General features: G+C 41.0%; 1 protein-coding gene across 5 annotated transcripts; it reads left to right on the top strand.

Annotated features, from left to right (window-relative positions):
- The first annotated feature begins 2,155 nt into the window (after window positions 1–2,155).
- Window positions 2,156–12,689, top strand: LOC119730918 (monocarboxylate transporter 12-like). Of its 5 annotated transcripts, none has more exons than XM_038203982.1 (5): window positions 2,156–2,218; window positions 4,846–5,054; window positions 9,513–9,698; window positions 10,191–11,003; window positions 12,468–12,689. In XM_038203982.1, the coding sequence occupies exons 2-5, from the start codon at window positions 4,853–4,855 to the stop codon at window positions 12,605–12,607; spliced, it is 1,341 nt and encodes a 446-aa protein (XP_038059910.1). In that variant the 5' UTR covers window positions 2,156–2,218; window positions 4,846–4,852; the 3' UTR covers window positions 12,608–12,689. The 5 variants fall into 5 exon arrangements, with proteins under 5 accessions (XP_038059910.1, XP_038059911.1, XP_038059909.1 ...); XM_038203983.1 differs by having other exon boundaries at window positions 4,841–5,054; window positions 9,555–9,698; XM_038203981.1 differs by having other exon boundaries at window positions 4,841–5,054.
- The last annotated feature ends 620 nt before the right edge of the window (window positions 12,690–13,309 follow it).

Below are 13,309 nucleotides of genomic sequence, written 5' to 3'. Positions count from 1 at the left end.
GGGTGTATTTATACTGATGCGCACAACAAATCATAATAGTTCGATTTCAACAAATTAATGCGAGGTTTGTTAGCTAAGAGCCACGTACTAATTATTTTCAATTCAACATTAAGTTTTCTAAAAGCAGTATCAACATTTTTATGAGTATATTATAAACTAGTATCATCGAAAAATTAAAAAAAAATGAAATAATGTCAGAGGTGTTAATGATATCATTAATATAAATGATAACAAGTATTGGGCCTAATACAGAACCCTCCACAAGTAAGATCTCGATAGGGAGAATTTACAGAATTGTATGACACGAACTGCTTTCTATTTCTCAAATAACTTTTAAATAAGTCAGTGCGGTTCCACGCACACCGTAGTGTTCCAACTTACTTATTAAAATATCATGATTGACTGTATCAAAAGCTATTGACAAGTCTAGAAATATTTTACTAAGAACATAGGATGTCGCCAGATCGGTTGACCCTTTTTGTCTAAAACCAAATTGTGCATCGGACACGATATCATCAGTGCTTGTTCATAAAAGATATTAATCTTGTGCAAATTAACTTTTCAAATAATTTGGAGAATATGGACAATACCGATATTGGTCCATAATTACCAATGTCTTGCTTACAACCTTTTTGTGGATTGGTGTAACCTGTGCTATCAGGAAATACTCTAGCTGTCAAGCACTTATTAAACATGTCAGCCAAAGGCTTCGCTATAGAATACCGTGCTTGTTTAATAATAAAACAACTTAAGCCATCAAATCCGGCGGCCTTGCCAGAAGGAAGTTTGTTAAGATTATCCACAATCTCTGCTGGGGTAACAGGTAACAAAAAGACTTAGTTCGAACACGGGGTCTTTAGATATGAAGGAAAAGAAGTGTTACATGATGGAAGTTTGCTAGCAAGGTTATTGCCAACATTGCAAAATAATTATTAAATGCCTCAGCAATCTCCATGTTACTATCAAGATTAGTACCATCTTGGTTAAAAAAAGGAGGGGTTAGCATTTTGCTTGCGCTTATTTAGAAGAGAATTAATAACATTCAAAGTACCTTTAATATTGCTTTTTACTTCATTGAATTTTTTTATGGAGATAATTTTTCTGTGATAATTTAATAAGAGAGTTAAGTTTATTTTTGTAGCAGGTATAGACAGATTTGTTGTGCGAAGTAGGTTTCTTCCTGACTTTTCAATACAAATAATTCTTACGCCTAATTGAATGGTAAATACCGTCAGTTTAGCCACGGGGATTTAAGTTTATCATAACGGCATTTTACCTTGTGTAAAGGACAGTTTTTGTTATAAATTTGTGTAACATGTAACAAAAATGTATTAAACATACTATGAATATCCTCGCAATGATGAGCAGACTGGTTCCTAGTCCCTCGCTATCAGCATTGGTTCAGACATGGGAGTGGGACCAAGTAAAGATAAGACCCATTAGAAAACAACCTCCAACTTTTACTGCACTGTAATAACTGTGGTGATTTTGTAAAGGCGAATTTCCATTGGGGGAAAAAACCTGGTTTACTGTAGTCAGATTTCTGTTAACATCAAGGTTCACTATTGTCCAAAATAAAAAAAAACCTTTTAAGGAAATTGGACAAATATATTTGTTCTAGATTTGGAAAGATTGCAGTATCACCTCAATGTTATGGTAAGTCACCACGACTATATTTGACAAATTATAAATTTCGAGGCGAGAAGCATAAACTTTGCTCGATGGCAAAGTTTTAGGTCGGGGGCAAAGGGTGGGTAATTTTTCTGGGAAAAATTTGCCCTATTTTGGATTTTATTCGTAAAAAATGGTTAAAAGCCGCAGGAAAGGTTAACGCTACTACAATCGGTTGTGAAGTGCTGGTTCTTTCATTTCCTCAAAAGAAGGCTATAACGTCACCGGGGGAAAAGCCTTCACCTGCCCTGCAACCCCGCGCGGGCCCCTTCCCGACGGATTCTGCCTCTAAATTCACGTCGATAATATAAGCGATGTGGGCTTATTGTGTGAAGTAGCTACAGAAGCATCCATGTTAATGACCACGCTGTGGTTGACTGATTCTTTGCAATGCTCGCTAAGAAAGTGCACCTATGCTTTAACAATTGAACACAATTGCTGTTATCTAAAAGCTTTGGGACAATAGAACGATCGAGAAGGTAAAGTGAAGCACATCTTCACATGTCATCTTGAACACCAAGCGGACAGTCATCCGTTGCCGAGAAAGGTAGGTGTTTATGCACAGCTATTCCGAAAATTTGGGACTCTCAATACTGTGTATGCGAGTCCCAAAACTTAAGGTATTGAAAACATGCAATACAAGAAAATAGACCGGCATCTGAAACAACCAGTCCAACAACCCTTCGGCACTGCATCTATCAACTGTGCCAAAAGAAACATCTAGCATGTCTGGTACTGATCTCTATTTCTACACATTTCTCCGTACGGCCAAAAAGTCTCCGGTTTCTGGTATGCGTGCGCGTCGCCGTAGCCATGCGCGTCGGCAAAATGAGAAAGGTTTTTTTTATTCAATGAAAGATGATGTCTCAAAACCGCCAAACTCACTGGTTTGACTGGAATCCTGCTGCTGCACAACTTTAACGTGTTTTTAGATGGGGTTGTGATCGAGAATAGCTTTATGTGGCCTCTCTGGACTCCCATATATTTGCACTAAGTTTAGTCGGGCACCATTTGCAGTCATCAGCCGACATTTGAAGCAAAAAAAAAAAAAACAGGTAAAAAAAAGCCGCGTCGCCGCACCACTTTTTGGGGAAGCTCCATACCAGAAACCGGAGACTTTTTTTTGGCCTAATCAACCACCACACCAATGAAGAGGTCAGTCTTTTCAAACAGTTGGACCATGGTTTGACATGTACCAGTCTAGTCTTTGGCCTCAACTTGACTTTCCTCTCAGGTGCAAAATGTATTTAAGGAAAGTCTCCTTTGAAAATCGAATTTAGACTTCAAATTTGGATGGTGAAATAGAGTGAGTAAAGCTGGCCTGATTTTGTTTTTCATGTTTTTCAGCACACAAGGTCCCAGTCTGGTGCACAGCCAACTTGCCACAGTATATACAATGTACTATCTAACAGTTTCACAAAATATCTAGATTGATAAACTTCAGTGTACAACAACAAGCGTGCAAAGTAAAGTCAGGCCATTATACCCACTGGGTCCACCAGAATTCCCCATGGCCTAATTTCCGCAAAACAAAGATTGGGTCCTTAGTATTGCACCAGCCAAATAGGATGACTCGTTTCGAATTCCATGGTGACAAGACGTGATCCCCCAAAATCAAATTCATTCGCAAACTTTCTTTGAAACTTTCCGTTTAGAAGATAACTTTGATATCCCACGTTATGAGGCCAGGAACCGATCGTAGTGATCAGAGAAATACGTCAACCCTCTACCCTTTGTACACAATTGTATTATTCACAGAATGATCAACAAATGGCGCAATCTGCGTTCAAGTTAACGTAATCGTGAAGGCCTTTATGTTGTTGCAAAAAAACCAGGACAGCAAACTTCTAAGTTAGAAAAGGTATAGACTCATGCAAAGTGTATACACTTTTACAGGGTGGGTAAAAAAAATATGTCACATTCAAAAAAATATATATCACCAAAATAATAATGACTGGAAAGCCAATTTGATGAACTAGATGAAAAAAAATACAGAAACTGCGCAATCTGTTCAAGAATATCACCATTTAAACGCATAGACCTTAAAACCTGTTTCGTAAAAAAAAACCAATTTATTGTGTGTTCTGACTGTTTGGAACAACAAAGAAAATGAAACAGAGTACTTGTTTCAACAACTGTCAACAACTGTAGTACACAATATCTTTATTAACAACCCTGCTTAGGCAAACAATATATGATTTATTAAGTCAACTTCTTTTAAAAGACTTGCCTTCAAAAGGACTTTGTTGAATATTTTTAACTACTCAACTGAGGTTTTATCGCTGGTGATGTTTGAAGACAATTGTGACGACGATTCTTGAAATCGCAGTTTTGGACGAAAGAAGTTTTAGGGTCTTTGCGTCTAAATGGTGATATACTTGTGCTTTAAACGGATAGAGCAAATGCAGTAGTGTTTTCGTCTAAAAGTAGTTTATGAAATTGGCTTTCCAGTCACCATTATTTTTGGAGGTACATAGTTTTTTTAAATATTCTTTTGGGGTTTGGGTTCCGTTTTTGTTTTGACTCGCCCTGTAAAAGCTTACGACCTATTCTCTAATTCATTTTCGCAAGATTTTTGCCTACCCAAAAAATTGCTCTAGTTGTGCCAAAGGAGTCGAAAGGAGAGTTTCCTGTTCTCTCGGATTTTCCCTCTCCTCATTACTGAACGTATGCGTAAAGGAGGAGTTAGAAATCAATGGTTTTCTTGCGCTTTGACTGTCACGAGTAAATTCTGTGCATTCATTGTTACTAAATTAAAACAATGAAGAACACCCTCCGAGATACCTGCAACGAATAAGGTCTATTAAAAAAGGGGTACAGTCTAAAAGGTCAAGGATCAGATTTCACCTGATTCTTTTCAGGGTCAAAATGACTTTTTCTGGGTCAAAATGCAAAATGACACTTTTTCCTATAGGTTTCCGGGTCAAAATACACCTGTCAAAATGATCTAGAGAAGTGTCATCTTGACCCTGAAAAGTATCAAGTCACAAACAAACCCGGGTGCTGGGTCCGACTTTTTGGAGTGTCTTGAAATAAAATCTTTCCTTCTCTGAGTTCACTCTGACGTGTCAGCCACTCACACCCCCTTAAGAATCAAAGGTTTAAACACCACAGCAAACCCTTGTTAGAAATCATGCACATTTTTGTATATCTATTTCATGGTATGCAGATCAGCTGAGCCATGGCTGGATCGGATGCAAGTGGATCTGATGCCCGTGCTGGATGGTTTGCTGTGCTGGCTATGTGGACCAGAGCTTTCATCTGGTCTGCAGTCATCAAAGTCATCAGCATGACGCTTCCCTTGTTACAAGACCAGTTTGATACCACCACGTGGATCTTGGGCTGGGTAACGTCCTTCATAGGCACTGCCACTGGATTATTTGGTAAGTTTAAATTTCAACTTTTGTTCGGAATGTACCATTTTGGGCTCTGGAACTCGTAAGTTCTTCCAAAACAATCACAGATTGAAAAGATCGTTCAAAATGTAAAATATTCGTTCACTTAATTCCTACCTAAAGAGACGGTTTTGACGGTTTCTCTGTAATTATCGTGCGAATGAATTTCGAGGTACATTTACAACATTTTTGGTCCACAAAAAAATTCGAGTCGTTGGTGCGCTTGTCTTCATTCCAGTAGTTCATGTGCACTTTTTAAAAAGGCGCTTCATATACGGATACGCTCAGATCTGAAACTGGCGTGGGACCTGATTTCGCCGCGCAAGTCTCAAAACTCTCAAACATCGTTAGCTTTATTTACTGCCGGAAATAAGTAAAGGCATATAGCAAAGGCAAAACATCTGTGCAGCGTCAGATGCAAACAAACTGTTTCCCGACATTACCCCGTTTATGCATGGGTGAAGGAAAACAGCTTCCCCCTTGGTACACGGATCCTACACACACAAGGATGAACCACTGTTCTGAGCTCTAGTACACGCTGCACTGAGCGTACTTGCCTTAATTGGCTGGACGCGTGATAAGGCCAAAAATAAATAAATAAGTACATTGTAAATAAATACTCGGTCTTTGGCCAGTGCGCGCGTCGATTTTAATCATGTTTAAAATTTTTGTACCAAGGAGCACCAAGGAATGGGGAAATTGCACCAAGGCAAATGATAAAGGGCACCAAGGCAAATTATGGAGGACACCAATGTATAATGAGGACACAAAAAAAGCAAAATAGTACCCATCTTGTCTGAACAACTCAAGGTTGAAAAAAGCCACCAAAAAAAAAGAAGCCCGCGTCGCCGAATCAATTCCGGAACTTCGGTCTGACCAGAGACCGACTTTTTTTCTTAAACGGAAATATTCATCAAACTATGAGCAAAACCACACAAAATAAATAAATACTTCAAGATATAACAGATGGTATTGTGCAGTTTTGTCGTCATAGATGAAGCATTTACCCGGGAAATAAACGTCAAATGTGACACCTTTTCCGAGGAGGACACCGTTTCAAGACAGAAATCTCGTTTTTAATGAGGCTTTCATGCTCGGGATTAACATGGTTATGTTGTTATCACTTATCAAAATTCAATAATAAAGGCCAAACGTGTAGGATCAATTAATATTCAAAACTATGATTAGCTGGCTTGACAGATATCGACACCAGATCGGGTACAGAGCCGTTCAGATTTGACTAGTATTTATGATGGTATTTGCCACCAGTACGGGCCGTTATCACGCGTCTGACCAGGAGTTTGGCCGAGTCGTAAATCCTTGTGTGCAGGATCCTTGTGTGCAGTTTTACTCAGACCTGTGGAATGGCTGTATGGCCAGTGAACAATAATGGAACGCTGAATTGCCGGTTAGGTACACCAAGTAATTGTACATAAGATCAACGTGGGCCCGTTTTAGTTGTTCGATGTCTCATTCAATAGTGAATAGCTCTTCTGTTTAAACAATTAAAAAAAAACCTAAACAAAAAAGTGGGGAATGTTCATCCTCGGCAGCCTCCGTCATGAAGTAGCTGAATTTTAAGAATCTCTAAGACTTAATTCCTGTTCTTCCCTACTATCAAAGGGAAGAATTAGGTGAATGACCCGCAGAGTCTGACCACATGCTTAAGCTGGCAGCAACAGACCAAACGTAAACGACGGTTTAACTTTGTGAATCAGATGAAGTGATGTAGGGGCGCTCAGTCGCAAGGCCCGAGGCGATTTTTCCCCTGAACGACATCCACATTGGGTGTACGCTATGGCGTTTTGGACTTTACTTCTCTAAAGACATGAGAAGAAAATATAAAATTAGAAAAAAAGAAATGATTTCGAACGTAATGAAATTCGGACTTTATTTCCCTTAAAAAAATCACACAGAGCCTCAGATTAGAAAAAAAAAAAAAGGTACAAAACGGTGACTCGTACCCACACGGCGAGGATCCCTGGCGGTACAAAATGACGACGCTACCAACTGAGATATCGCACTGCTCGACAAATCCTGGAAATATATATATATATACCTGTGTATACGTATCATAAAAGTATTGAAGAGGACGCTAAACAACCATGTACAATGAATGTAGTTTGGGAACAGAAGATTCCTGGCCCGGAGTGCTAGTACTAATCACGGATCCTAGACACACAAGAATAAACGACTGTTCTGAGCTCCAGTACAAAATGCACTGAGCGGACTTGCCTTAATTGGCTAGACGCGTGATATGGGCACTAATACCCGTTGGCTTGCAATCGCGAATTTTCCAGGTGTACCATTATTGTCGGTTTTTTTGCATGACATCTAAAATGGAAATACATGTATTCATAAAACTGTAATCAAAACTATTCCTTATATATGTAAGATATAATTGTTCCAAATTTAAAAAATATATATATATACTTGAGGATGTAACAGATGGTATTGTGTAGTTTTTGTCGTCATAGATGAAGTATTTACCCGGGAAATAAACGTCAAAATTCAAGGAAACACCGTTTACTCAAATTATGTATTTAATTAGGCTTTCATTAAAAAGTTTTAGAGAGATGTGGTCCCGAACCGATGAAACAAAAGCGACATTATTTTCATAGTTCATTTTATAGCTAAAGATATTGTGCTCGCGTTAACATGGTTATGTAGTTATCACTTATCATAATTCAGTAATAAAGACCAAAAACGTAGACTCATGAATATTCACGAATATAAGTAGCTGGCTTGACAGACTTTGACACCAGATCGGAGGCAGGGCCCTGCAAATCTGAAAGCCGCCGCGCGCAGGGGTCTTTGTCGAGAGGTACGGTATTCGTAGTATTTCCCACGGGGTCCGCTCATAGGTCCGACGCCTCAGTCCGAAACAGCGTTTGTCCATTGTCGGAGTTATGAGGCGTCGGACTCGTAAGGAGTCGGACCTATGGGGTGGAATTCATGACTCATAAGTCCGCCGCCTCATATTCCGAAATTTCGGTCTTATGAAGCGTTGGAGCTATGAGGCGTCGGAGCTATGAGGCGTCAGACTTAATGATACGGCCCCTCTTCCACCTGTACGGGCCGTTATCACGCGTCTAACGTTTGGCTGAGTCTAGGAGTTTGGCCGAGTCGTTAATTTTTGTGTGTAGGATTATAAAGCTAGGACCCAAGGAGTCAGAACTCTTCGGCGATTCACATTGTGACCAATGTCCATAGCTAAAGCACTGTGACCGCAAGCCTCGACCATTCATTGCATGACTGCAAACGGCCTTTGAAAACATTGGTCGTCGCAGCCTTTTCAGTTGGTAACCAACAACCTCCCTATATGTGCTGCATAATAAGTCATGTCACGTCGCTGCTCCTTTTTGAGAAATATATTTTACGACAAGATAGGTTTTAACAACTGCGCAGTTGTTAGATGCGAGTTATGAATTCAACCGATGTGCAGTTGTTGGTCCTTGAAGGCGCTACCTGTCCCTGTAATTTGAAGATAAATTGGGGGTTTTTTTCAGATAAGTTGTCGTGTCTTTTCGGATATTTTAATTCGCAATTAATCATTTACGGAATGTGAGTTTTTGGGAAATTTCACACGTTTTCATACTCAGGCCAAAAAAAAGTCTCCGGTTTCTGGTATGGAGCTTGCCCAAAAAGTGGTGCGGCGACGCGGCTTTTTTTTTTTTTTACCTGTTTTTTTTGCTTCAAATATCGGCTGATGACTGCAAATGGTGCCCGACTAAACTTAGTGCAAATATTATGAGAGACCAGAGAGGCCACATAAAGCTTATTCTCGATCACAACCCCATCTAAAAACACGTTAAAATTGTGCAGCAGCAGGATTCCAGTCAAACCAGTGAGTTTGGCGGTTTTGAGACATCATCTTTTATTGAAAAAAAACTTTTTTCATTTTGCCGACGCGCATGGCTACGGCGACGCGCGCGCATACCAGAAACCGGAGACTTTTTTTTTTGGCCTAAAGGTATAAAGAGCATTTTGTTGGTCATGAAATAATTGTTTCAGTCATGTTGATCATATTGATATACATTGTATACAGTATTATCCAACTGTGAACAAACACTTCAAAATCTTTTTTTTTTGGGTGATGCGTAACAACTGCGCATGCATAGTGCCATGGTATTGTCTACAAAGCAATGTAAACTCTTTCTTCTAACATTAGTGAGCGCGGATCTCTATTGTGTAGAGATTAGCGTCGTGAGCAACTGAGCAAGCTGGGTCCAGGTGCTTTTTATTGTTGCTTTTGAGCGCGGCGACCAACCTTTTACTTTTGAAGTCTTGGAGTTCGAACTCCTTGGGTCCTAGCTCTATGGTAGGATCCGTGTTTTAATGTCGACAACAATCACCAACGGCTATAAAAAAGCTTATAAAGACAATGTGCACACGTAAAATACCATGTATTCTGTTTAATCACAATTCCAACTCACCCATACATAGACCAACCCGTCTCCACCAACAAACTAATCTCCTCCTCTACAACAATTACCTCGAGGCTGATGGGTAGATGGTTCCGTCCCGGCTACGTCATCATGACGTGTGGTGCAATGATTGGTGGTTCGGTCATCATGGCGTCGTTTGCCAACTCGCCTGCTCACCTAGCTTGTGTATTCATTCTACTCCTGGGTAAGCAAATGACATACCCGTAGTATGTCTCGTGAACGGTGCTGGTTGGGCACAATAAACGTTTTGTTTAGTAAATAAACGCTTCCTTTCTGAACAGCGCCGTTCGAGAGGCGTTTACAATGTACTTGGAACGTTTAAAAATGGGTTTCCAATGTCCAAATTTCAGTTACCGTCTGCACAATAAAACCGACTCAAAATGTAACATGTTAAGCATACGTCAACTGCGTCTCTTTCCTTAAACGTGTTAAATTGTTTGTAAACTGTTGCAACAAAATCGTTTATTATGTGTTCAAAGGTTTAACTATAAAGTGCACCCTAACTCTCCTGTGCGCTGGTGCTGACCCTTGTTCATCTGTAAACAAAACCTGAATCTCCTGAGGAGCGAGCGGTTATCATACTCATGAAAACGAGGGTGCATGCGAAGCTGGCGCACAATCGCAGTGATCTTTGTCTCTGATTTCTCTTCACACTTTTGTTTTCTTCACACATCAGGTACGGGATTCGGGATTTCCAGTGTGCTTATAAAAGAGGCCATCGCCCGCTGCTTCGCCACGAACTACGCCACGGCCACTGGCATTGCACGCACAGGTGATTCCATCGGGCTGTTTGTGTGTGCACCGATTATCCAGGTATTCATCGATACGTATGGATGGAGAGGAGCCATGCTACTGGTGGGTGCCATCTCTATGCATCTTGTGGTGTGTGGCGCCCTCATGATGCGAGCAGGAGCACCTTCAGCAAGCAGATACCAAAAGCTTTCAGCAAACGATGGAATATCAGAACATCCAAGTCAACTTCCCTCTCGCTGTACCTCATTTTATAAGAACCTGTTGGAGATCTTCGATATTCGACTTCTCTCTGATTTCCGTTACTGGTCGGTGGCCATCATAGCCTGCTGCTCAAAGTTTGCTTTCCACATGTGGCTCATTTACTTCGTTTCACAAGCGAAGTCAAATGGCTTTTCCTTACAGGAGGCGGCAACATTTGTAACAGTTGGCGGCGTTGGAGGTTTAATAGCAAAACTGGTTCAGGGATTCTTTCTTGACCGAGGGGTGATGTCAAGTTTTCATCTGACGGCCATCGCTGTCGCGATTTGTTCGGCGTCATACTGCGCAACTCCCTGGCTGACGTCATATTGGCCAATGATGACGTCATCACTCCTGATCGTGACAAGCTCTGGCGCCCTCTGCTGTCTTCAGGACGTTCTCAGTAAGCAGGTACTCGGTGTGGATTTACTGGTCGGAGCGTTTGGTTGGACAGCTTTTGCAGGGGCCATCTTGCAGTTCTCTCTGGGCTATTTACCTGGTAAGCTACTAGTATGTCGCTCTTATTTTCATTTCTCGTAAATTTTCTTTTCATCTAGACATTTTCCGAAATCCCCTTAGCATCTGTTTTCTTTCCTGGCCTGTCTTCTGTTTCGGCTTTCATTACTCTCCCATCTCAATATATTCCTTCGAAAATTCATTCTTTCAAGTTTATCTCGGCCATTGTTTTGGTCGTGAAGACATCAGCGCGAACCAGAGTGGACCTGAGCAATGACAGCTGACGTCACACCCAAATGTCGGGACTATTAATTTTATTGAAGATCTGCATGTAGCACTTTCAAAATCTACGATATGAAGGCCCAATTCATTCTTTTAGTACAAGAATTATTTAAATCGGTCATGTACATTTTAAGTTACCGAATTTTAAACACAACCACCGTTTTAAAGTTCTGTCCACGGATCACAAAAACCAAAAACGTTGTGCCATCTTTCGGCAAAACTAAAACAATTCACACACACATCCCTATGTGATTTGTTTTCGTTTTGCTGAAAGAACACTTACCTTTTTATTAATGGTTATTAAAGTGAAATAATTTTGGTACCGGTACATCTCAAGGTGAAGGCCCCTACAAGCCAAGTGAAAAACAATTAGCAATTAAATTTTACTCACCCTATATAATTGGATATATACCACCATATCACTCATAGTACTCTCCGTATTGGGATAGCATAATAGTTGTCGATAAGAACACTGCTTGAGATTCATAAAATGACTCGGACTCGGAGACAAGGACTCGGACTCGGATACCAAGGACTCGGACTCGGACTCGGATACCAAGGACTGGGGCTCGGATACCAAGGACTCGGACTCGGATACCAAGACTCGGACTCGGATACCAAGGACTCGGACTCGGATACCAAGGACTCGGACTCAGACTCGGACTCAGATACCAAGGACTCGGACGCAGACTCGGACACCAAGGACTCGGACTCGGACTTGGATACCGAGAACTCGGACTCAGAATCGGATTCGGATGCCAAGGACTCGGACTCAGACTCGGACTTGGATACCAAGGACTCGGACTCGGATACCAAGGACTTGGACTCGAACTCGGAGACAAGCACTCGGACTCGGATACCAATGACTCGGACTAGGATACCAAGGACTCGGACTCGGATACCAAGGACTCGGATTCAGACTCGGACTCGGATACCAAGGACTCGGACTCGGATACCAAGGACTCGGACTCGGATGGGGTGGACTCGACTACAGCACTGTATATGTAGTTCAGAACTTGAACCCTCACAAACCCTCACTTGCAAGGGTCACAAAACTCTCCGAATCTAGAAAAAAACTGAGGGCATCCAATGGTGATGAATAGTCACCGTAGGCAATTTTGGGCCTATTTACTGCTCTGTATATAGGCCTACATTGTAGTCTGTTTACCGTAGTTTATTGCAATATCTGTTGTCATCTCACCTATGTGTTTTGTGCACATTTCAGGTTGGCTGTTCGACACCACAGGCAGTTACACCACAGCGTTTGTTTTCATAGGCTCCATGCAATTCCTTCCGATGTTTCCTCTTCTCATTCTCAGGTATTATCGATGCTTAGAAAGAGATGCACGGGGCGAACTTAAATAGACCCCTGGTAAATAGGGTCCGATTAAGAACAAACACACATGTATGTGCTCGACCGGCTTTAAAGGGAAAATACAACATTTGCAAACATCATAATAAAAAATTACCAAATCATTTTGAAATACCTTGCTGGACTGTTAGTGAATGACAGTGTAAAGCATCCTGTAAAATCATGGCACCTGGTATACATGTACTGTCATTTTTAAGAAAAGTGGTATTTTTGTATCAATTTCCAACGCTGGTCGGCCGAACAGCGTTGGAAAAAACTGTTTTTTTCAAATACTGGCCCCAATTGACCATCGCACTTGTTTGCAATCGATTACACACCTATGAACGGGTACAAGCAAGCTAGACTGGTTCCCTGACCTTACAATTTCCCAATGTATGTAAACTGCACTGTTACTTCTTATATGGAGTCAGGGAACCAGACTACAGGAAAATGATTGTTTTCTTGGTTTTTATAGCATTTTCGAACCCAAAACCTCAAAAAGTCAGTGTAACTTAATTTGCTTTATATTTCCAACCCCCCAATTCCAAGGGCGGATCGGGGGGGGGGGGGGGGGGCAAAGGGGGCCATGGCCCCCCCCCCCAAAAAAAAAAACCGAGACCAATTTTTTTTTTTTTTTATGTGACATCGCAATAAAGGCAGGCAATGAGTACACCACCATCTTTTCCTCAAAAAAACATTGGTTAAAGTGGTCAGAA

Source organism: Patiria miniata, unplaced genomic scaffold (genome assembly GCF_015706575.1).
Source record: "Patiria miniata isolate m_02_andy unplaced genomic scaffold, ASM1570657v1 HiC_scaffold_22, whole genome shotgun sequence".
In the NCBI taxonomy this organism is placed as follows: domain Eukaryota; kingdom Metazoa; phylum Echinodermata; class Asteroidea; order Valvatida; family Asterinidae; genus Patiria; species Patiria miniata.
Note: the sequence above shows the minus strand (reverse complement) of the source record. Positions and strands in the feature narration are given on the sequence as shown.

Coding starts and splice junctions, on each gene's coding strand:
- LOC119730918 (XM_038203982.1), top strand. CDS start 4,853: ATGGCTGGATCGGATGCAAGTGGATCTGATGCCCGTGCTGGATGGTTT. Junction 5,055..9,512: donor CACTGCCACTGGATTATTTG/GTAAGTTTAAAT, acceptor ACCCATACATAG/ACCAACCCGTCTCCACCAAC. Junction 11,004..12,467: donor CTCTCTGGGCTATTTACCTG/GTAAGCTACTAG, acceptor TGCACATTTCAG/GTTGGCTGTTCGACACCACA.